Source organism: Rhinolophus sinicus, linkage group LG03 (assembly GCF_036562045.2).
Source record: "Rhinolophus sinicus isolate RSC01 linkage group LG03, ASM3656204v1, whole genome shotgun sequence".
NCBI lineage: Eukaryota > Metazoa > Chordata > Mammalia > Chiroptera > Rhinolophidae > Rhinolophus > Rhinolophus sinicus.
Genome location: NC_133753.1, coordinates 23988312 through 24012764, shown reverse-complemented (window position 1 = coordinate 24012764; position 24453 = coordinate 23988312). Strand labels below are relative to the sequence as shown.

At 38.1% G+C, this 24453-nt stretch overlaps 1 protein-coding gene across 6 annotated transcripts in view; it reads left to right on the top strand.

Moving 5' to 3' along the window:
* Positions 1-1094: 1094 nt before the first annotated feature.
* The window catches only part of YLPM1 (YLP motif containing 1), a 59269-nt gene continuing 35910 nt past the window's right edge, over positions 1095-24453 (top strand). For 4 of the 6 annotated variants that reach the window (XR_012494592.1, XR_012494591.1, XM_074327205.1 and 1 more), the window contains exons 1-4: positions 1129-2131; positions 12297-12530; positions 13415-13594; positions 14395-15383. Coding sequence is in view for 4 of the 6 variants with exons in the window: in XM_074327205.1 (XP_074183306.1) it covers positions 1262-2131; positions 12297-12530; positions 13415-13594; positions 14395-15383 (2273 nt within the window). In the remaining 2 variants the exon portion in view is untranslated. Of the gene's footprint in view, positions 2132-12296; positions 12531-13414; positions 13595-14394; positions 15384-24453 lie in introns of all 6 variants that reach the window. The other 2 variants (XM_019733491.2, XM_019733492.2) reach the window with 2 other exon arrangements.

Here is a 24453-nt window from a genome sequence, read left to right as displayed (position 1 = left end):
TGTGATTAGTTTGTGAAAATTCACTAAGCTGTACACTTATGATGTGTAATTTTATGTATACATGTTATACTTAAATAAAGTTTTAAAAACAACTAAATTCCTATTTAAGAATAAGAAGCTCTTTCTTCTAAAGGATACTCAGATGTCCCACTTTGCATTCACATCCACCTTTTAACAGAGGTGAGGATCTGGGTTGCTAATATGGAAGCAAGGTCAAATCTTTAAGTGTTGCACAACTTTAAGTGTTGACACATTTAATATTCTCAGAGTTAGGTAGTGTTTTCAGAATTCAGTGTGTATTAGCTTTATTTTTCAGTGATTCATTCAAGCCAAAGGAGTTCGTGTTTAGTATTACACTGAGAGATTGCATTATTTTCTAGATCCTCCTCTCTGGACAATCTTTGTATTTGTTCTTGGTTATCTTTGCTTTAGCTGAGATTCTTCAACATGAGTATTTATGTATTGAGTTATTCTAAAGAATTCCATTTATATCTTTTTACAACTGCAGATGTCTTTCATATGCCTGCAGGGATTGGTGTAGTCTTACATTGTCTACAAAACACATTTTCACCCTTCACAGATTTGTTCCCAATTGAGTTTTTTTTGTCATAATTGAATTGAGTCTATTCATTTAATTTGAGAACTGACATCTTTCCAATTTTTCCTCTTTTCATTCAGACCATGGTAAACCTCTCCATTATTTCAAGTCTAATTTTATCCCACTCGGATATGATTTTGTACGGTTCTGTAGTTTTCTTTGTATAAATTGTACATATTTCTTATTGGAGTTACTTCTGTTTGCTTCATGGTTTGTTTGTTTTTGCTGCTGTTGTTGCTATTGTGAATGGAACCCTTTTTTTTTCCATTCAAAAATGAACCCATGGAGCGATAGGATCTCTGCCACCCCTTTCAGCTGTGAGACTCTATGGTTCCTCGGTTGTATGAGAACATTCTACTCGCACCTACGGTATTCGAACCTGAAGGAAGATGGCAACCGAGAGTCTCCAAGCAAAGGGTCGCTCTATCTCGCCTTTGTTCTCCTCTCTGTGGCTACTGCGCAGGCGTAGTCACCCAGTACCGACCCCGCCTTCCCTGTCGCGGGCCCTCCTCGGTAGCGCCGGCGCACTGGCGCGCTCCGTTTACACGCTCCGGGGCCTGTAGGCGCCGCGAGTTCCGGCTGTCGCCGCCGCCGCCGCAGCTCCTGGAGGTCAGTTGCGACGAGTAACGGCGCCAGGACGAGCTGTGCGCTTTCTTCTCCGATATGTACCCGAATTGGGGCCGATATGGCGGGAGCAGCCACTATCCGCCTCCGCCGGTCCCGCCGCCACCTCCGGTGGCGCTTCCTGAGGCCTCGCCCGGGCCCGGGTATTCGAGCTCGACGACTCCAGCGGCCCCCTCCTCCTCCTCGGGCTTCATGAGCTTCCGCGAGCAGCACTTGGCGCAGCTCCAGCAGCTGCAGCAGATGCACCAGAAGCAAATGCAGTGCGTGCTCCAGCCCCATCACCTTCCTCCGCCCCCCCTGCCGCCCCCGCCGGTGATGCCGGGGGGCGGCTATGGAGACTGGCAGCCACCGCCGCCACCGATGCCCCCGCCACCTGGGCCGGCCCTCAGCTATCAGAAGCCGCAGCAGTACAAACACCAGATGCTCCACCACCAACGAGACGGGCCTCCTGGTTTGGTTCCCATGGAGCTGGACTCTCCCCCTGAGTCACCCCCAGTACCGCCGGGGTCTTATATGCCCCCGTCTCAATCTTACATGCCCCCACCCCAGCCGCCACCCTCGTATTACCCCCCGGCCTCGTCTCAGCCCTACTTGCCTCCGGCTCAGCCGTCCCCTTCTCAGTCCCCACCTTCCCAATCCTACCTGGCGACCACCCCTTCTTATTCTTCCTCTTCCTCCTCGCAATCCTATTTGAGCCATTCCCAGTCTTACTTGCCCCCTTCTCAGGCATCTCCTTCCCGCCCCTCCCAGGGCCATTCTAAATCCCAGCTACTAGCTCCACCACCGTCCACCCCTTCTGGGAATAAGACAACTGTCCAGCAAGAACCTTTGGAGAGTGGAGCCAAGAACAAGAATTCTGAACAGCATCAAGCTGCCCCTGAGCCAGATCCTTCTAAGATGACTCCACAGGTAAGAAAAGCGTGTACCTGATCCGCATCTTTTCACCTGGAGGGCCCTAAGTGAGCAGGCCTGGGGCTTGAACACAGCGCTTAGTCTAATTCCAACACGCTATGACTAGCTAATTTACACTCCACAGGATCCCATGAGTCCGAGGTATGACTGCCCAGCTTTTTAATTGGTTAAATGTAGATTACTCAAAGAACAGTGTTTGAAGGTGTTTCTAGACACCATAGAGTAGTGAGGTGGCTCAAGAGTTACTTTTCAGATACATTCCTTGGTTTCCTTTGACCAACCTCCCACATTTTGCTGGTGTTGCAAAGGGCTTTGTTTCTACATTGTATTTTAAACTAAAACTTCCATTTAAGAGGCAGCATAAAAAAAGAAGCTTCTGAAAGGGGTGACACTTGAAATGCATATAAACTTTAGGGCCAGTAAGTTTCTTTAAAAAATTTTTTTAGGGTTCACTGATAGTGTCAGCTTCTTGAATTAAGAAGTCTAATCAACTGAAGGATAGAAGTCTTGTTCTTATCAGGAGCATCCTAATTGTGCTTCCAGGTGCATTCACAGTACACGTTTGAGCCTTTGAGGAGTCTGTTGGTCATTTAAGAAATTGACCCATTCATGCTTTTCTCACATCACTTAAAGATTTGAAGACATGACCAGTTTGCTGCATTGCATTGTTAACCATTCCCTCCAGAGTAACAGCCTTGGAATTTTGCCAAGGTAAAAAAAAAAAAGAAAAAAAAATTTGGTGATACCCCTTCACTCATGGAAGAACCATTCATCTAAACTTCTGTTTGGAGTGATGTTTCCCACAGAACGGACAAAGATTGATAGGATGGCAGTAATAAATGAATTCCTTCCCTAAGAAGGAAGATAGAACTAAAGTAGGATAAACCATTTCTTAGGATTTCTTGCACACTTTTAGCAATTACCAATCTACCTAAGGTTGCCTTATGAGAAAAGAGAATCTTTTAATCTACACTTAAATTTACATATAAAAGATTTCCAGAAGATAGGGAGGCAGTATTCTAATTTGACAGAGGTTTGGCTTTAGAAATTAAGAATAGAAGCAAGTTGTTTTAAGTAAGCAAGATGTACTTGGCACACCATCAGGAGAAAACACTTAAGATGCTGGGGTAAAACAGTAGAATAAGGGATTCTGTTGGCTTACCCCAAAGCCCCATCCCACCAGGTTGTTTCCCCCAGATTCCTCTATTATAGAGATAGAATTTGTCTGCTTTCCCACCCCACTCTGAAATTTTCAGTGTTTTTGTTGTCACTCTCAGAGTTAGTCCAAGCCGAAATATGACATTTATATTTTCGTCTCGACTAGACTTTTTTCTGGCCTTTGAGAGGCAAATGAATTGGTTTTTTGGGTGGGGATCAGACCTGTCCTTAATATAAATTCTATGAGCACTGCTTTTGCTTTTCTACCTTTGTACCCATTCTGTAGTGAACTTCTTTTAGTGCTCTGACTATTCAGTGCCTCCAGTTCTTTGGTGAAAGCAGGAAAGAAAGTGGTCAGAAGATGAGGCTTGAGAGGTATGAATGGGCCAGATCACGAATGGCCTTGTAAACCTGTATCAGCTTTCTTACCTCTGTCTAGAATTCATCCCACTTCCTCAACCCTATTTTCCCCCTTATAGTTGTATTGCTTTCAAGGCACATCTCAAATATCTAGGTCTCTGTGAAGCCAAGCCATCTGGTTTCTGTTTTTCGGATTGTAAGTCCCTTGCAGACAGGGACTACTTCATTCATCTTTTTGTCCCCTGTAGGACCTAGGACAGTGCCTTGAAAATTGTAGGCTCTCCACAAAGATTTGTTGAATAAGAGACAAGAGTTGTCATGTTCTAGACTTAGGGTACTTTGGTTTATCAGATGACGTACACTTTCTTCATGCCAGTGCCAATCTCTGACAAATAACCCCTCTGCATATTTATTATCTTTCGGTTCATATTTTATTTTTGGAAAATGTCACTTAAAATTTTTATGGTGAAAGATTTTAAATATACAGACGGGACCTCTTATGTGCAGTTTTCTTTCCACGGTTTAAATTAGCCAGTCAACCGCTGTCCAAAAATATTAAATGGAAAATTCCAGAAATGCTTAGTGTAGCATGCTGTTCTGAGTAGCGTGATGAAATCTTACTCCATCCTGTGAAGGTATTTTGCTCCATCCTGTTACATCCCATCTGGGATGTGAACCATCCCTTTGTCCAGCATATCCACCCTGTATCCCAGCTACCCACCAGCCAGTCCATTAGTAACGCTCTCATTTGTCAGATCAACTTGCAGTATTGCAGTGCTTGTGTTCAAGTAACCCTGTTTTAGTTAATAATTGCCCCAAATGCAAGAGTAATGATGCTGGCAATCTGGTTATGCCAAAGTGAAGCCATAAAGTGCTTCCTTCAAGTTAAAAGGTGAAAGTTCTCGACTTAATAAGGAAAGAAAAAAATTGTAGGCTTAGGTTGCTAAGATCTATGGTAAGAATGAACCTTCTATCTGTGAAATTGTGAGGAAGGAAAAAGGAATGCGTGGTAGTTTGCTGAGAGAGATGACAGTCACATAATTTTTATTACAACAGTATATTGTAATTGTTCTCTATTATTAGTTGTTGTTAATCTCTTAACTGTGCCTAGTTTATAAATTAAGTTTATTATAGTATATATGCATAGGAAAAAAACATGGTCTACATAGGGTTCGGTACTATCTGCAGTTTTAGGCATCCACTGGGCGTTTTGGAATGCATCTCCCGTGGATAGGGGGACTACTGTAAACAAGAGTAGATAGAGAAAATGGCATGATTACCCCCATAAACCCATCTTTCACATTCAACAACTGTCAAGATTTTGCCGTATTTACCTCACCTATGCCCTTTTCATTGTTCCTGCTGAAATGTTTTAAAGCAAATTTAGATCTCATGTTATTTCATCCCTACATTCTTAGACACCTAAAAAAAAAGGACCTGTGCTAAGGTAAATACATTTTAATGCCTAACAAAATTAACAGTTTCTTTGTATCATCTAATATCTGATCCATTCAGATTTCCCGTTTCTCATACTAATGGAATTAAAAATAATTCCTTGATATCTATGCTGAACTTCTCCAATGGATTTAATAATGTTTTGTTGATTTGTTCAAATCAGGATCTAATATAGACATTTTGGAACAGGATAGTCTTTGTTATGGGGCTGTCCTCTAGGATGTTCAGCAGCATCTCTGGCCTCTACCTACTAAATGCCAGTAGAAGCCCCGAGTTGTGACAACCAGAAATGTTTCCAGACATTGCCAAATATCTCCCAGGTGGGCAAAACCACCCTTAGTTGAGAACTCCGGATTTAGATCAGTTTCTCGGATTCTTTTTCTATCTCATGCCATTGAACTTGATGAAAAAGCTGTGTCGTTGTCCTGTAGAATGTCCCACATTCTGGATTTGTCTGCTGCTTCGTGGTGTCATTTAACTTGTTCCTCTCTCTTCCATGGTTTTTGTAAACTAGAAGTGAACTCTGAAGCCTTCTCAGAGTTAAGCTCACCTTTCTTTAAGTAGGTGTGCTTTATAATCTAGGTGGTGCTGTGTGCTTCGTTCACATCCATTTGGGATGCACTCAGTGCCTGGTTGTCCCACTGATGGTGGTGCCAAGATTGATCAGGGGGTGACAGTGTGGTCCCTCCACTGTAAAGCTGTCCATCAGTCTTACATCTAATGTTTCCTCTAGTGGTTCGTCCATTGATTATCTTTGCCTAAGCGATTATGTCTTTATTAGAGGTTATAACATGGTGATTTTTTTCCTGCCATTTCTTCTACATTTATTATATGTAATTCTGTAAAGAAAAACATTCACTCATGAACTAGGACTATTTAATTGGAAATATAGTTGGTATAGGTAAGACAGGATACATGCTTGGTATTCTCCCATTTAGTTTCTAGTTTTCAGAGTAAAGTGTTGGTGATTTAATGGAATATGTCTTTTTTCTTTTTTCCTCCCCCTTTCTTCCGCCTTCCCTCCCACTCTGGTTCAAGCCGTTGTTTCTCAGTCTAGTTGTGTAGGACACAGCTCCCTGGCCCATGTTGGTATTATGAGCCTTGCGCTGCCCGCCGGCTGAGGCGGTTAATCGACGGTCAGCAGCTCACGGCATCTCGCGCCGGCTGCAGAATGTGTTTTTTTCCAAGAATTAAATTTTCTGTGTGTTTAATGGACTGACTAGGTAAAGTGCATACTAACCTTTGTTCATGAATTGTGATTTTTATTTATGCTTTTATTCTCAAAACTTATTTAGGAAAAGCTGTTGGCTTTGATTAGAGTTTTTAGTCATTTATTTAATGTTCGAGTATTTACAGAATAGCAACTGTGTGCCAAGTACTGTGCTTAGTACTGGAGATGAAATGGTGAATAAGACAGACATGGTACCTGCCCTCATTGATTTATTCTGATGTGGGGGAGGGGAACAAAGACATTTATTAAGTAACTAAGGGAAGTACAGGGTTCTGGGGGATTATAAAATATAAAATATCACTAGGTTGTTCCCTAAGGAATGGGAGAAAGGGGCAGTTTTTTAGCTCACCATTATATTTATTCACAGTGCCTTGCCTAGGGTCTAGCACATAGGTGGAGAACAAATATTTTTTAAATGTTTGAGTATAGTGGACATTCTAACCTAATTGAAAAGCCCTCTCTTTGTAAGTGATATTTAAGTGAAACCTAAAGAATGGGTAGGAATTAACCAGATACGAGTTCAAAGAATTAAGTTCAGTAGGGCTTACTGAAAGCTCAGGGTGGCAATGGTAGACACAAACCAGAGGGGGAAGGACCTGTGAGGACTCTATCTTAAGGGCAGGAGGAAGCCAGTGAAAGATTTTGTACAGGCAAATGTGACAGATTGGCATTTGTGAAAGCTCACTCAGCTTGCATTGTGGAGAGTGGAATCAAAAGGCGCAAGAGTGATTCAAAGAGAATAGTTAATAAATAATTTAGGTAAAAGATGATAATGGCTTGGATTTAGGTGGTGATTGTGGGGATGGAGAGAAGTGGAAAGGCTGGAGAAATGCTTAGGCGCTGGACTCCAGTTGGAGATTGAGTAGTAGTGGAGAGGGAGGCATCAATGGTGATTCCTGGGTTTCTGGGATAGGCTGCTGGGTGGATGGTGGTCCCGTTTATAAATAAAATAGGAAACCCTAGAGGAGGCAGAAGAACAGGTCTGGGGATGGGGGGGGGATGAGTTAAATTTTAGACCTGCTGAGTTTCAAGTTATTGAGACTTATATAAGAGTCCAAATAGAGATGTCCAGTGGAAAGTTAGGTATAGATGTGGAATCGAGGAGCGAGATACGGGAGATACGATAGATTTGTGAGTCATCCGCAAAACAATGGTATTTGAAGGCACAGAAATAGAACAGGTTTCCCAAGGAGTGTACAGAGTAAGAATCGCAGTATCTAAGGGAACCAGTGGAAGGAAAGCCAAATAGGAAGATGGAAATCAGGACAGTGCAGTGGCACACAGGTGAAGAGAAGACTGTTTCTAGGAGGAGGGAGTGGTCAGCTGTGTCACGTACTGCTGAGAGGTCAAGCAAAATAAAGACGGTGAGTTACCTTTTGCACATACTGACATGTAGATTATTGTTGACCTTGGCAGGAGCAGTTTCATAGTGACTGAAGCCATATTGCATTGATTTGAGGAGTGATGGAAGGTGAGGAAATGGGGATGGTGAGTATAGACAACTCTTTCCAGAAGTTTAACTGAAGGAGAGAGAGAGAATGAGGGCAGGAGCTGGAGGAAGAGGTGAAGTAAAAGAGTTTATTTTTTGTTGTTATTTTTAAAATGGACAGATTATCTGGTGACCTTAATTTCCGGGAGTAGAATGTGAACCTCAAAAATACTGAAAATAAATATATTTTAAATAAATTTTTTAAATGGAAATCCAATGCATTAGTTAGTATTTTATCAGGTTCTCTTCCTACCCCATTTTGCTTTAGGATATAAGACATAGTACCTTTAGTGTTACAGACATTTATCATAATCAACCTGCATAGGAAAGGCCTCCAAAATTAATCTTTACAAGTCAGTCTCTCTTTGCCCCTCTGTCTTCCTCTCCCTTACCTCTCTTTCTCTCTTTCACTCTCCTTTATATTTCCCTACTTGGAGAATTATTTAGCACCTAGTTCATAGCTAGTATACCAATAGGAAGTGGTCAGTAAGTGCTTGGTGAGTAAATTAGCACATTTTTTAGTAATATTTGTGACAAATAGTTCTTACGTTCTTACTTTTTAACTCCCTTCATTCAGTCTCTTTAAATGTGACACATGCTCTGATTTTCCTCAGTCTGTGAACTAACATCCCGTATGAGATGGAGTTGTCCGATACGATGGGATGCTCCGAAGAACTGAGTAATACTACGTAGGCAGTTCAGCCTCATTAGCAAGTCCAAGCAGATTTTTATTCTTTGTGAAATAAAGATAAATCACCCTTCTCATGGTCACTGAGGACATTTTTGAATGATGTCATCATTATTCATTTGTAGAGCTTGAAAAATGTGCTGAAGCCTAATCCTAGGAATGAATTATTAGGTTGGTGCTAAAGTAATTGCGGTTTAAAAGCTTAAAAATAAAGGCAAAAACTGCAATTACTTTTGCACTAATCTAATAGATCTGGTTTCTGCTTTTTGGGGTCATTGAAATTGACCTACAGTGCATACTATGGGTAAACCAGCAAGTGCTTGCGCGCCGAACATGGTTCTTAACCCTAGAGCAGGTCTAAGACAAAGATGGGAAGCAGGAGAATAAGTGTGGTGCAAACTGATAAAGAATCTAAGATCTGTACAGTTTTCATATCTGTAGCCGTTGGCTTCTAGTTTGTGACAGATAGTTTGCATCTTTGTATCTTTTGGTGATGGTTTCAAAGCAACTCAAAAAAAAAAGAAACTTTTAGCATCTATTTGAAAGAGACTGGGTTTATTATCTTTTTTAAGCTGAAAGATAAACCTGTTGCTATTTTCATAAAATAATAGAAGAAAGTTGTAAATGATTTAATACTGCATTAATGTTGACTGTCATGGTCAGTGTGCTTTTTTTAATGTTAAATAGTAAAAGTAATTAATCCTGGGAGCCGATGATTATGTGTATGATAACTTAAAACAAAAAAACCCAATCATGACTCACACTTCAAGATGGAGTTAACGAGATGAAATTTATTCTTGTCAGTGGATTGGAGCAAGTTTCAGGTCATAGTAATGAGTGGCTTAGAAGGGAAGTCTTCAGTTGGTCAGCAACCATTTATTGATATCCTACTTTGACATAAAAAAGCATGAGAGCATCTCTCTCCCAAGAAAATTACATTCTATGAGTGAAAAAATGGCTAACAAAATAGTATGTTAAGTGAGAAAAGAGTATACATTATATATATTTTACGCATCTCTTTTCATGTGGAAAATTAGAGACGTGTACAGGAAAATATTAGCAATATAAGAAATCCTGGTTACCCAAAGATAATGAATCACAGTGAATGCAAGTAAAATGAATCCACTTAACGTAGCCACTAAGAGTTTATTGTAAAAAGTAAAAAATTTGATTTGGGACATAATCTTGAAAAAACAAAGCTGAAAAATCAAGGAATAGCTGAGTCTTAGAATGAACAAAGAATAAAGTATAGATTATGTTTCTGTACTATAATTTTGGTGACAAAATTATATGACAACATTATATATCATTTTTTATTTTTGGATATATTGAAAAAAAAATTTGAGGGCTTTATCAATTTTCCCAGGGGCTGTTTTTCAACCTTTGGTATTCATATCGTCGTCTTTTGCAGGTCCTATCATAATTCTTTTTGGTTGTTAATCAGTAGGACTTCTGCTAGATCCTCAGCTGTCAGTAATGAGTTAGGAAATTCTCCAATATCACTTTCATAGAATCCTGCATCCTTATAATTGTAGTAGAAATATATGCTGTTGTTAATTATAGAAGTATATACGGCAGTTCATTAATGAATATTTTAGTGTTATGACAACCTTTTTTCCTTATGCAACCTTGTAAGGGGATTATGTAGTGAATACTGGGGTAATGAAGTGTCTATAGTTATTTCTGACTGGTGACATTCTTTTATTGATTTTATTTAATTAGTTACTGCTTATTTATGCAGTCAATTCTTTTTATTTGAGATACTTGTGTTCTATAAAGTCACCAGGAATACCGCATTGGTGAATACTGAACCATTGCTCCTAAGTGAAATACAGGGTTAGGTTCCTGTATAAATGTGAGCTTTTGGTCACATTTTCATTGACTAGTCAATATATAACCTTGTTATATGTGTGTTTCTGTTTAAAGACACTTTATTTAATATACATTGTTGATTCATTAACAGTGTCATATAGCCGACAGCACTATACCATATATGCCTGAATGAAGTGTATCTAACTCCCATATTTTCTCTGTAAGGCTTTCCACAGCCTTCTGGCACTTAGGAACACTACACAGCACTTCAGCATTATGCTTGGAGGCCATTTTAAACAGCAAAATCACCAACAAAAGCACAGAAATGCAAAAAGTGGCCTAAATAGACTGAAAAGGACACTTTTTTACAGTATGAGAGCTAAACAAAAAGGCAAGCATGGATGAGTTCTGCATTAGCTGGGAATGTGCAAGTCAGGTGACTCAAAATTTTCACCGCCATACGTGAGTCCAGAAATTAACGCCAGAGCTCCTGAATATTGATTTTGGAGTTAGAAATAAATTTTAGCCAATAGGCAAATTCACAAATACAGAATCCATGAATAATGAGGATTGGCTGTAGTTTCTAATTTTTTTCCACATTAAACTTATTGTTGTGACTCTTACAAAGTGGACGAACAAAACAATCTTCCAGAAAATTAAATTACAGTATAATTTGGAAGGCAAAGTAAGACTTCTAAAATAAATAGAAAACATTTAAAAACACGTTATATTTTCGTTTATGCATACAGTAGTTCCCGTTTACCTGCAGTTTTGCTTTCTGCAGTTTAGTTACCTACAATCAACCACAGTCTGAAAATATTAAATGGAAAATTCCAGAAATAATTCTTAAGTTTTAAATCACACGCTATTCTGAGTAGCATGATAAAAACCTTGCACTGTCCCACACCCTCCTGCTCCATCCTGCCCGGATGTAATTCACCCCTTTGTCCAGCATATCCATGGGTATACCCTACTCAATGCCATTTGTCACTTAGTAGCTACCAGTATCTCGATTATCAGATCCCGTCATGATATTGCAGTGCTTGTGTTGAGGCAACCCTTATTTTACTTAATAATGTCTCATTCACCTCACTTCATCTCATCACATAGGCATTTCATCATCTCATATCATCACAAGAAGGGTGAGTACAGTACAAGAAGATATTTTGAGAGAACCACATTCACATAACTTTTATTACAGTGTATTGTTATAATTCTATTTTATTATTAGTTGTTGTTAATCTCTTACTGTGCCAAATTTAAAAATTCAACTATCATAGATATGTATATACAGGAAAAAATAGCATATATAGGGTTCAGTACTCTGGCGGTTACATGCATCCACTGGGGATTTTGTAAGGTATCTCCCGTGGATAAGGGGAAACTATTGTATGTACCTGGGGATAGCTAGACTAATGATACAACAGGTGTTTAAAAGAGAGAAGGCAAAGAGAAGAGGTAAGACTACTTGGTTATATGCATTAACAGCGAGACCCCCGTGGATAAATCTGAACCAACTAAAGATAGGTTAAAAACAAGTAGCTGTGAATTTATCAAAAAGACTGCTCTTACCTCCAAAAGCATGTGTTTTAAGAGAGTAGAGAAGTATGTTGAATTAATATGAATGGTATGGTTTAACTTAAATGTACTGTGTTTCCCCGAAAAGAAGCCCTAACCGGAAAAGAAGCCCTAGCATGATTTTTCAGGAGGACATCCCCTGAGCATAAGCCCTAATGCATCTTTTGGAGCAAAAATTAATATAAGACCCAGTCTTATTTTCGGGGAAACATGGTATAAATTTAGGGGAGGAATTGAAAATCTTGCTTGTTTATTTGCCTTTCTCAGTCCATCTTTGCCTTTTCTTACATATAAGCACATGAGCGCAGACACAAACGTAGCTCTCTGTAACCACCACCTTGCAGCTATACAGCATTGTCAAGTAAATTCTTACAAATGGTTTCTGTTGTAGGAACAGCAGCAGTACTGGTATCGACAGCACTTGCTTAGTTTGCAGCAGAGGACAAAAGTACATTTGCCAGGACACAAAAAGGGTCCTGTCATAGCAAAGGATGCGCCCAAGCCAGTTAAAGAAGTTACAGTACCTGCCACCAGTCAAGTACCAGAACCCCCTCCATCTGAGGAGCCCCCATTACCACCTCCTAATGAGGAGGTACCACCCCCTCTCCCACCTGAGGAATCCCAGGTAACCATAAAATTAATTACTTGGTATATTTATTCAATTGTTCAGCTTTTTACTGATTCATTTATATATACCTTTGTCATGAATGGATATATATTTTCATGTGTTTCTTTCAGTACATATAAAATTCCGTTTATGGACTAATCAGATAAACCCTTATCAGGTTTAGAAAAGGCATTTTTTTCATGGTTGAAGTGAGAGTGAAGAATTAGACACTTGTAAATTGTGTCTCTAAGTACTAAAGGGGTGCCTTTAGTGTTGGCAGCACCGGGCAATAGTTAACAGCTCCAATTTTTATTGTCAAACTGCTCAGTCCAGGCACTGCCACTTACTGGTGGTGACTCTGAGCCAGTTAGTGAACCATTCTGTGCTTTAAATTCCTCATCTGCAAAAGGGGTTAGAGCATTAAATGTGATAATCCTTGTCACTCCACATACGCTGGCACATTGAAAGTTCTCACACTGGTCCAAATGTCATTGTTCTCCCAAGAGCCTTATGTGGAAACTTGATTGAATGATACCGCAGTCCATTGGTGAAAAGTGACTAAGGTGAAAAGGAAAGAGATTTCTCACAGAGTGAAAAGGACAGTAACTGTAGATTAATTAACTTTGTTGGGGAACTGGTGATCCTATTTAGGAACTGGGATTATTCAGTAAAGACTATGGAATTTATAAACTCCTTTATATGGGTATCCAGGAACAGCATAGATATTATCTGGTATTTTCTCTAAAACTAGAATAGCTTTTCTTAATCAGCCAGACTTACAGGGATTCTGGACTTTATAGTACAATATAATGCAATATGATACTTTATAAAATATTCACTTTTCTTAGTAATTTGATTGCTGTTTTATGACTTCAAGAAAATGTACCCTCTTTTACCTTCAGTCCGAGGACCCGGAAGAAGACGCCCGGTTAAAACAGCTGCAGGCCGCAGCCGCACACTGGCAGCAGCACCAGCAGCACCGAGTGGGCTTCCAGTATCAGGGCATAATGCAGAAGCACACGCAGTTACAACAGGTCCTCCAGCAGTACCAGCAGATTATACAGCAGCCTCCACATATGCAGGCAAGTGCTCCCTCGGCTGGCACATGGCAGGTTGCCCCAAGCCATGTAAGGGATTTGTTTTTCCTGAAACAGATTTAAGTGTGAAGAAGGAAAAATATCAAATAATTGGCAGTTAGATGTTTCCCAAGGGGTGCCCATGTAGTTATTTGCCCCATTACCTGGGGGCTTGGGAAGTGTGGTGGTGTTCTGACAATGCTTTTGGGGGGTGGGGGGGCAGGTATAATTGGGTCTCTGATCACGTCAACCAGGCAGATATTAGAGTACTGTTGGTAAGGGGTTTAAGAACCAGAGATTCTTACGCAGATTCAAGGTAACCTGTGTTTCGCCTGCAAACCACTATGGTAACAGACAAGCAAAAAATCCACCAAAAAAATCAAAGCACCCACCACGAAAACCTAAGCAAATATACCTTAAAAGATGAAATGACTTAGATGATTGTTTGTCTTTTATCCTTGAGGTATAAACTTATGTGTATATATTTACAATAATAGATTTTTTAAAGTTCTTAACATGATCCATAGTAATATTAAAAATGTGAAAAATACTTATTGCTGAGGTAGAGATTTGCTTTAGTGTTTGTTTGATTTTTCCATCTCTGTGATAAGTTACATAAATAAATCAAAGGAAGAAAGAAGACTGATCGTCACTGAACGGATATAACAAGCTGATCCTTAGGCTCCCGAAGTCTTTAGTGTTTTAATTTCCTAAGACTTCAAATGCCCTCGATTCATTATTATTTTAAGTTGTGATTAATTCTCTTATATGAATGTCTTGAAATAATTTTTATCCCTTTACTTTAGACCATGTCTGTAGATATGCAACTGCGGCATTATGAGATGCAGCAGCAACAGTTTCAACACCTCTACCAAGAATGGGAGCGAGAGTTTCAGCTGTGGGAGGAACAGCTCCATTCCTATCCTCATAAAGATCAGCTTCAGGAGTATGAGAAGCAGTGGAAAACATGGCAGGGACATATGAAAGCCACTCAGACCTATCTCCAGGAGAAAGTCAATTCATTTCAGAACATGAAAAACCAGTACATGGGGAACATGTCAATGCCACCTCCTTTTGGTCCGTATTCTCAGATGCCTCCGCCTCTGCCAACAATGCCCCCTCCGGTGTTGCCTCCATCATTGCCACCGCCAGTGATGCCCCCTGCCCTGCCTACTTCAGTGCCACCACCTGGCATGCCCCCACCTGTGATGCCACCTTCTCTACCAACCTCCGTGCCCCCACCTGTGATGCCTCCAGCTCTGTCTTCGGCAGGGCCACCACCGGTTCTTCCCCCACCTTCCCTCTCTTCTGTAGGGCCGCCACCTGTTCTCCCCCCACCATCTCTCTCTTCAGCAGCGCCTCCACCTGTCCTGCCCCTCCCACCGTTGTCTTCAGCCACACCTCCTCCAGGAATGCCTCCCCCTGGGGTTCCACAAGGGTTACCTCCTCAGTTAACAGCAGCCCCAGGTCCGCCAGTCTCCGGTTCTCAGAGTTCACAAGGTCCGGAAAAACCTAGACCAGCACTACTTCCCACTCCTGTGTCTTTTGGTTCAGCCCCACCCTCAACTTACCATCCATTGCAGTCAGCTCTTGGCCCATCAGAACAAGGGAATTCTAAAGCTCCTCTGAGCAAGTCTACTCTGCCATACAGTTCGTTCTCCGAGCAAGGACTTGGGGAGTCTTCAGCTGCTCCCTCTCAGCCAATCACTGCAGTCAAGGACATGCCAGTAAGGCCAGGTGGACTGCTACCAGATCCTCCTAGAAGCAGTTACATGGAAGGTCAAAAAGGACCAAGGTAGGTCTGCCCTGCTTTTTTTTATCTCGTTTGATTTGGCTTGGCCTTTTTGTTGTTTCAGGCTGAGCAGGCCTTGATGGTATAAAAAGCTTCATTTATACAATTTTTAGATTCTCTTTGTAATACTTTTAATCTATATACATTCCTGGTTCACAAGTAATGCTAGTAGTCACTTATTAGACAGGACATAATGAAATCTGGAAATGATAACATGCCCCCATTTTTTTGATATCACTGCTTTTATCCTACATGTAGAGACAATAGTGCAGGAAAAATGTAATGTTTTAAAGTAATGTTTATCAATTTCTTACTGACTTTTCAGCTTCAAAAGTAATATTTATTAAATTTATCTTTTTTTGCTTTTTGTTTATTTGACAAATAACTGAATTGATAACTTTGTTAGGTAATCTAACTATTGGAGATAAAGATGAATAAGCCAACATTATAGTGAAATAAGACAATGAAATTTATTGTAAGGGTAAATAGGACTTATGTTTTATCCATTTGTTCAGCAAACATTTATTAAGTTCCTGGTCTGTGTTTACTGCAGTGATTATAACAGAACAGACAAATGGAGCTTATATCCTTTATATGTTTCTCTATTTGGGAGATGTTTTTCTTTTGTCTGAACCACATTTTTATTTAGAAAAGTACACACAAAAATTTACTAGTAGTTTCTAAAGCTTTTTGTTTACCTTTTAAAAAGTGTTAAATTCATTTTTCTTAGTTTATAAAAGTATATTTTTCTCCCCAAGTTGACCTAAATGATAATTTTTCTACAGAAAAACATTTTCAATCAGATTTTTTTCCAATTGGAAATCGTAATAGAAATAACATACTTCTTATAGAAAATCTAGACAGTACAGAGAAGTATTGAAAAAAGTAAAAGGCACCTAATTCCACTGGAGATGATTATCTGGAGATAAGAATTTTTAAAGTATGTCATAAAAATGAGATCATGCTAAGTATATTGTCTTGTAACTTGCTTTTTCCACCTGTCAGTACATGGGTTAGTTTTCCATCTCAGTGTCCATCTACATCATTATTTTAAATTTAAACCTAATTTAAACATTTGAGAACAAAATATATCTTTTATTTGTTCCCCAAGTTTATAATTCTGAAAACAGTATGGCACAAAACTCCAAAATCAAAGCTAATTAGAGGCAAATAACATGAATTCCTGTGGGTACCAGAAGACTTGCCAGAGTCTTTACATACATTATCTCATGGAGTCTTCTCAGCAACCTGTTAATTTGACAGGTTCATACCCTACATTTACCCTTTACAAACTGGGACTAAAAGGATTGGGTAACTTGCTCAGGATCATGTCACTGGAAGAAGACAGCCTGAGTCTATATCCAGTGGGTCCTCAGAGCAAAAGCATAGTTAAGTACTGTATTTAATGTCATGATTCAATAATATTCATACTGTCAAGTGATTACAAATACAGTTGTAGCCTTCATTTATCTGTTTATCTTCTTGATTTGAATTCCTACTTATCTCCTGGATTGAGCGATGCCTTTTAGATCTGGTGACTAATTTGCTATCAGAGAAGTACATTTTTAACACCTCATGAAACAGATTTCCTGCTCCCTTTTTTTCTGTCATATTAATGTTTCTGTCTTTTGCCTACCAAGTCTTGACTGTAAATTTAGAATCTATCTTTTTTTCTTGCCTCAAGGTACAGTTAATAACTTCAGTGCTAGTAGGATCTTAGCAATTATCTGGTGCAGACCCCTCTACAGCAACTCACATTTGTGTAGCATTTTAGTTTGTAATCTTGCACATATTACCTTATTTATTTCTCTCAGTGATCTCATGATGTAAGTAGATAAGAGAGGCTGAGCTTTGGAGAGGTTATAAATAAATTCTCCCAGATGACGTAGCTAGTAAATGGTTGAGATGCGATTTGAATGCAAGGCCTTCTGATCCCCTTACAAATTAGTTGTGTTTCCTGTGACAAGCAGTTGATGGACTCTGCTTGAACACTGAGTTTTCTAGAAAGTTTGTTTCTTACATTGACCCCAAATATGTTACTGTAACCACCTGTCGATTCTAGATCTGCCTCTATGGTGCAACACATAATGAGTTACCCTGTCACTCTTCTACAGTGTGTTCCTGCTGTTATTTCAAGATCACCCTCTCATCTCCCCTATCCTGCCTTACCCAGTCTGCTCTGCCATCACATAAACTCAAATTCTTTTCTTTTCACACTGACATTTGTTCTAGTCTCCTCTACAGGGCCTTTAGTTTGTCAGTCTCCAGAGTGAACACTTATTTCAGGTGTAGAAGACCATAGACCAACTTCATTATAAATAATATATAATTGAATAAATTGCCTTTTTTTGGTCAGCACTTTCTCAGTATTGACTCTTGTTAAGCTTAACATCAATTTAGCTTCCCAGGTCATTTTTACATTAGCTGTTATTAGGCCAAGTGTCTCTCATCCTGAACTTGTGCAGTTGCTTTTTGTTTTAGGTTCTTTTTCTTTGTCTAAGACTTTATCTTTACATTTCATCTAGTTAGGTTTGGGCCAACATTTTAGTCTACTGAAATCTTGGTGAATGTTGATTATGTTGTTTTTAGGTTTGAGATATCCGTCCTCAGCTTTTTCACCTGTAACTTTGATTAAGGATGGCATTTTAAAAATCTTTGTCATTGAAATGGATCCTGCTCTCATTATCTACTTTGTTTTAAAAGACTTTCCCCCATCTAGCTTATGTCATTGCCATTTCTATTACCCTTCTACTTCTTTTGCTCATTTAGCCCATATAAAGTATAGTTTGTGACTATGGACTAGACATAGTTCTTTTTTTTCCTCTTGTGTAGCTGGGGAAAAAAAGATCAGTGGAAATCTGGTTAGTGAGGGCAAGAAACTCACTAAGTCTGGTTACTTAACTCACTGAGTTAAGACTAATCCACACTATTAAAGAAATTTGTGAATTTCCTTTATTAATTGAGTTCAGAGTTTGCTGTAAACAACTAACTGATATGAGCCACTCTTGTTTTAAACAGCTGGGTAGAAAAACAAGAATTGAGAACACAGGTAATTGATTTACCAATAACACTATTAAAATAAAGAAAGTACTTTGAGTTTTTGCAAAACCCAGATTTAGGCTGCTTTCTAAAAACTGAAGGTTTCCAAAAAGTCGTTTCCAAAAAGTCAAGTACACAACTGCATCGTGTGTAAATAGCATACCACATTGTTGAGCATTATTTTGAAACTGTGTATGTGTATGTATGTATATCATTGGATTAATCAAGTCTTCTAGAAGACTGCCACTGCTCAAAAAAACTGTCATATCAGTGGACGTTGGTTTCCCAGAACCTTTTTTTTTTAAATAATAAAACTTATTTATTAAAGGGTAACATACAGAGATGTGCACAATTGTAAGTGTACAGCTTAGTGAATTTGTACAAAGTAAACACATCCATGTTATCACTATTCTGATCAAGAAATAGAAATTACTAGTGTCCGAGAAGCCCCCCTCATGTCCCTTCCCATTTTCCCTTCATCCCAAAGAAAAGCATTATACTGACTTTTTACACCATAGATTAGTTTTGCCTAATTTTGAACTTTATATACGTGGAATCATATTGTATGTACTCTTTTGAGTCTGGCATCTTTCACTTGACATATTATTGTGAGATTCATCCATGTTGTGTGTAGCTGTAGTTTGTTCATTCCCATTCCTGTACAGTGTTTTATTGTATGAATATACCACAGTGTGTTTATCCATTCTAATATTGATGGTCATTTAATTTTTTTGGTCATTATGAAAAATACTGGTATGTATCTTTTAGTGCTATATGTGTCCCTTTAGATGCATACAGATATGTGTGTGTGTATATGTATGGATATTTAATTTTGTTCAGATATATACCAAGGATTGGAATTGCTTGATCATGGGTCCGTATATGTTCTGCTTTGACATATCTTGTCCAACAGTTTTCCAACGTGGTTTTAATTTACACTGTCACCAGCCCAGCAGCGTGTCTGTATTCTAGTTTTTTTGCATCCTCATCAATACTTAGTATTGTTAAACTTTTAAATTTTAGCCACTTTGGTGGATGTTTAGTGGTATTGTAATATGGCTTTGGTTTGTATTTACCTGATGATGAATGAGGTTGGTTTCTTTCCATTTGATTATTGTTCAGTTGGATTTTTCTCTTTTATGAAATGCTTTTTCTCTATTTTTTTCTATTAGGTTATGTTTTTTTCTTATTGATTTGTAGTTCTTTATATATTCTAGATACCAGTTTTTTGTCCAGTATATGTCTAGATTGTCTGGACTATATTTCACTGTACAACACTTTTTACTTTCTTCAGTATATCTGAAAAGTGGTCTTCCCTATTTACCATCTAAGTCCAATGGACCCTTTTTATTTTTTTTAAATTTCAAAGTAATTTTACAAAAAATTTACAGAAGAATAAAGGAATAGTGAAAAACAACTTACTAAAATTCTAATAAAGATTTTTAAAAACTCTTTGTATCAAGTAAATTTAGCACACAAACATCATAAAAGATGAAATAATTCTGTCACATTCTTTTAGTAAAGCGGAATGATCCCAGTTCTTGCCACAAAAAAATTATGTGAAGTCCTTCCTTCTTAAAACTAAGTGGATGACAATACCACATTTTCTTTCTGTTAGTAGAAATATATTGTTCACTCATCGAATCTTGAGTTTGAGAGTATTCATCTAGGGTATTGTCATCTGAGAATTCATAATTGGAGATTTCACTTATGTGATAAATTTTTCATCTTTATTAGAGCCTAGAGTGCTACTGTCTCTGCATTTATCTTTTGATTCATCTGATGATTTTGGTACAACTTTCTCTGTCACTTTTCTTTGTCATTATAGTCAGGAAATGAAAATTTCTGAATTCTCAATTGTGCTGAATGAAGTCTAAAAGCAGGCTGCAATATTTTGGGCAGTGCAAGGGTGCATGACAGTTTATTTCACCTTTGCTTCATCCCACTCAACAATTCTATCATTCTTTCCTTGTCTTTGTATTTTAATCTTTGCCATAGTTGGGGATAATTGATAAGTAATGATGAGTAATAATAAATTCTAGGATAAGGAAATTGTAAAATGTTTCAAGATACAGAAAAAAAAAATCACTTAAGATCTTTTAATGTATCTTAGATTTGCAAAAGGATCCAATGGATCCATATGATAATTGCAAGATAATGCAAGTTTTGTTTTATTTTTTTAAAAGTAAATTATTATTTTTTGGTTCTTGGGAAGGCCTGTACGAAAAAAGTCACAAAATATCAATCCTTACAAATAGAACTGTTTAAAACAAAACAACTCAAAAACTATAACTGGATCCAGTGAACCCTGATGAACCCCAAGGGCTAGGTAATGGTATCTTTTGATTAATGCAAGTTCTTGATTTTAATTTAGTAGTCCAATTTATTGATCTTTTCCTTTATGTGTCCTCTTTTGTGTCCTGTTTAAGAAGTCTTTGTTTACTCCAAAGTCATAAATACATTATCCTATTTTACCTTCTACCTTTTATTGTTTTGTTATTTTTAAACCAATAATCCATATAGAATTGATTTGTTGTTGTTAATGTATGGTATGAGGTAGGGGTCACAGTTCATTATTTTCCATATACGGCTATCCAGTTGACCCCAGTACCATTTTATTTAAAAAGTCATCCTTTCTTTACTACTTTGCAGTGTCTCCTCCATCATAAGTCAAGTAACTATATTTGTGGATTTGTTTCTGAACTCTATTCCTTTGGTTTATTTGTATCTGTGCATTGACGTCACACTTCTTTAATTATTGTATCTTTATACTAAATCTTAATTTCTCTTGTGTTAGCCCTCTAATTCTGTTTCTAGATCAAAGGTTGGAGGACTTTTCCTGTGAAGGACACTGGTATATATTTTCAGGTTTTGCAGACCATGTTTGGTCTCTGTCAAATGTTTTCTTTCTTCCTTTTCTACTTCTTATTTTTTTAACTTTTAAAAGTGTAAAAAAAGTCATTTTTAACTGGATTTGGACCATGGGCCGTAGTTTAACCCCAGATCTAGACCGTCTTGACTATTCTTGGTTCTTTGTATTTCCCATATGATGCTTAGAATCAGCTCGTCAGTTTTCAAAAACCTGCTGGAATTTCGATGAACATTGTATCGAATCTACTGACCATTTTGAGGAAGAATTGACATCTTTATAATATCAAGGCTTCTGATCGATCCCATTTACTTTTTGATTGGTTTTAGGGTTGGAATTGTGACCCTCTTCCATTCTGTAGCTGTCTTACTAGGATTAGCAAGGGACTGTGAACACTATAGTTTTTCTTTATGCTTCCATTTGTCGTGGTTGTTCCTGTTTGTAGTGTTTACTTCTCTTTGGGAATTTGGATTTTAGGATTTTGGTTATACTTATTAGAAAATAGGCATTATTTCACATGAAAACTAAAAGGGAAGGAATTTGATTCCAGAATTTAGTGTTTTGTAATTTCCATGGTCTGCTGATTTGAGTATATTTATGTAGATATGATGATAATCAGATAATACTTTGTTTAAGGGTATTTGTATTTCTGCATATTTCTTAAGTTTTTATACTCAACTTGGAGTATTTTTTATGCCAATGTTGAAGTTTTTATACTTAGTTCTAATGGTTTCATACCTAGTTTTAAAGTTTTTATGGGTTTATGAAATACTGTACAAAAATGTTCTAAATATTTAAACACCAAGTATTTGTTTTTCTTTCATCTGACCAGTGTGCAATGCATGTCTTTTTATATGACGGTATTTGGTGAATATATACTGTTTATATCAAATACATGCTTTTTTTTGTATGTTAAAAATGTCATAGTATTTCATTGTATAGATGGCTTAATTTTGTACATATTTTTAACATGAGTATCTCTTAATGTATTTATTCCTATGACCTAAAAACTCTTTGCTTTTATAAATCAAAGGTTTCGATAGCCTTAAGATTTCATAACATCCTTGAACTTTGAAAATTTGAAAGTGCAGTATTGATAATTGCCATTTATATGTAGTGTTGAAGGTATATTTCAGTTGGTCTAACATTTTTATCCGCAAAATAAAAATAAAATGATGACCCTTGGCTGTTGGTTAGCAATTTAATCTGAAAGCAAAGCACCCTACCCTTTCATGGGAACTGCACGTCACATGTGCAGGCGTGAGGCTTGCAGAACCTTTCTGCCCCGTCCTCTCCCTTCTTACTTACACCAATTGTAGTGCTCCTGCTTCCTCTGTGCTTTCCTCTGGCCTTTACCGTGCTCTTCTCTTTGTCTGGAATCCCTTGCCTGTCAGTTTTTGCTTTACTAATTCTTATTTTTCCTGCCATGGGGTGGCACTTCAATAATTATTATTTTGAGATCCTTCAGTGAGGCAGACATTGGGGATACCTCGGTGAACAAGACCAACATTCCCATATTTATTACATTTTGTTCTACTTGTTGATTTATTTGTTTCATTCTTCCACAGACTGTGAACTCCCTGAGGTTAGGTAACAGTTTATTTCCAGCACTGACACAGTACCTACCAATTAGTAGGTGTTCAGTAAGTAAATGTTGCTTGTGCCCAAACGTCTCAGTTATGGCTAAAATTCTCAAGGCATTCATAATTTAATTAGGAAAGCAGTCCATTCATATTCAGAATTGGATGATAACACTGGACAACGTGTTGACAAGGTCTCTTCACTGACGTGCACATTGTGGAGGATGGTCTTCTCACTGATGATGCTGAATTGAATACAGAGTTTTCATGATCTAAGATGTTATTACAGGCACTTTGAATTAATACGTGTAACTTCAAGAAAAGGAGCCAAACCATCATCACGAGCTCTGAAACAGCATACGTTTTGCTCTTTGTAAATGTGTGGTCTCCATCTTTAGCATTGCCCTGGATCCTTTGACAAGTCTGGTCAGCTCCTTTCCCTTTGCTCAACAATAGCTGTGTCAAGCCCTGTTTAGCATGGACCATCTACCTTAGTGCTACTTTATCTGTCTCAGCAAACATTTTATTTCGCTTTATAGCTTTAATTTAGATTCCTGCCTACAGAAAAAAAATCAAAGCTTTCGGTCCCAGTAAAACTCATTCCTCTCCCTTGCTTTTACCTTATCATCCTCATCTTACTTCTTGTGGAAGCCTTTCTCCTAGTTAGGGCTTTTCCGAATTGGGGCTAATTCTCTCTGTGTGTCCCTAAAAGAAATTTTACATTTTTATCAAAGTGCTACATACACATAGTTTAAAAAAAAAAAAAAAGGAAAAACAGCCATCCACTGCCCCAAGCCACCCTAGATGTGTTTCCTAATGATACTTCCTTTTAATTCTTTAGCTGTTTCTTTTGGTAGTTACCTTCCTATCACTAAAGAATATGCTGCTACTTTCTTGACTTGTACTTTTTAGATGCTATATATTTACTTCCTGTTCTGGTAAACGTTTAGTTCTTACACTGCTCTGTAACCCCATCTGCCCAATATATTTTCATCACTATATTTTTATAAATCAGTAAACAGTGTTGTTCACTGTAGAGATAAGCAGTCATCACATTTTCTTTAGTGTAATAACTTTTTACAGAATTTCCAGTTGTCTTTCTTCTTGTCAAATCTTTAACCCTTCAAACCCAGTCCCAAAAGCACCATCTCTTTTTCTCCTGAGATCCCTCGCCCAAATGTATTCATTCTTTTGCTTTTTCCTGAACTGGTTGGCTGGTTGGTTGCTCTCAAGATGGCCATATGGCTGTGGCTTCCACATTTTCCTTGATTGTCTTCCTGGACTTGGATACACTATTTATTGAACCTTATGGCTTCCTGTTTGTGGTTTAGTTTCTCTTTTTCCCAGAGTGCATGCTCAAGTTGCAAGGAAATTTTCTGAGTCCTTGCATGTCTCCAGATGTCTTTATTTTAACCTCACACTTGATTAATAATTTGGATAGAGAATTTGAAGTTGAACATAATTATTCCTCAAGGTTTTAGGTCATTGTTCTATTTTCTTCTGTCACCTAATGCAGCCGTTGTGCTGTTCTGATTCTTTTCCTTTTTAGATGATTTTTCCCTGTTGCCAAAAACCATTTTTTATT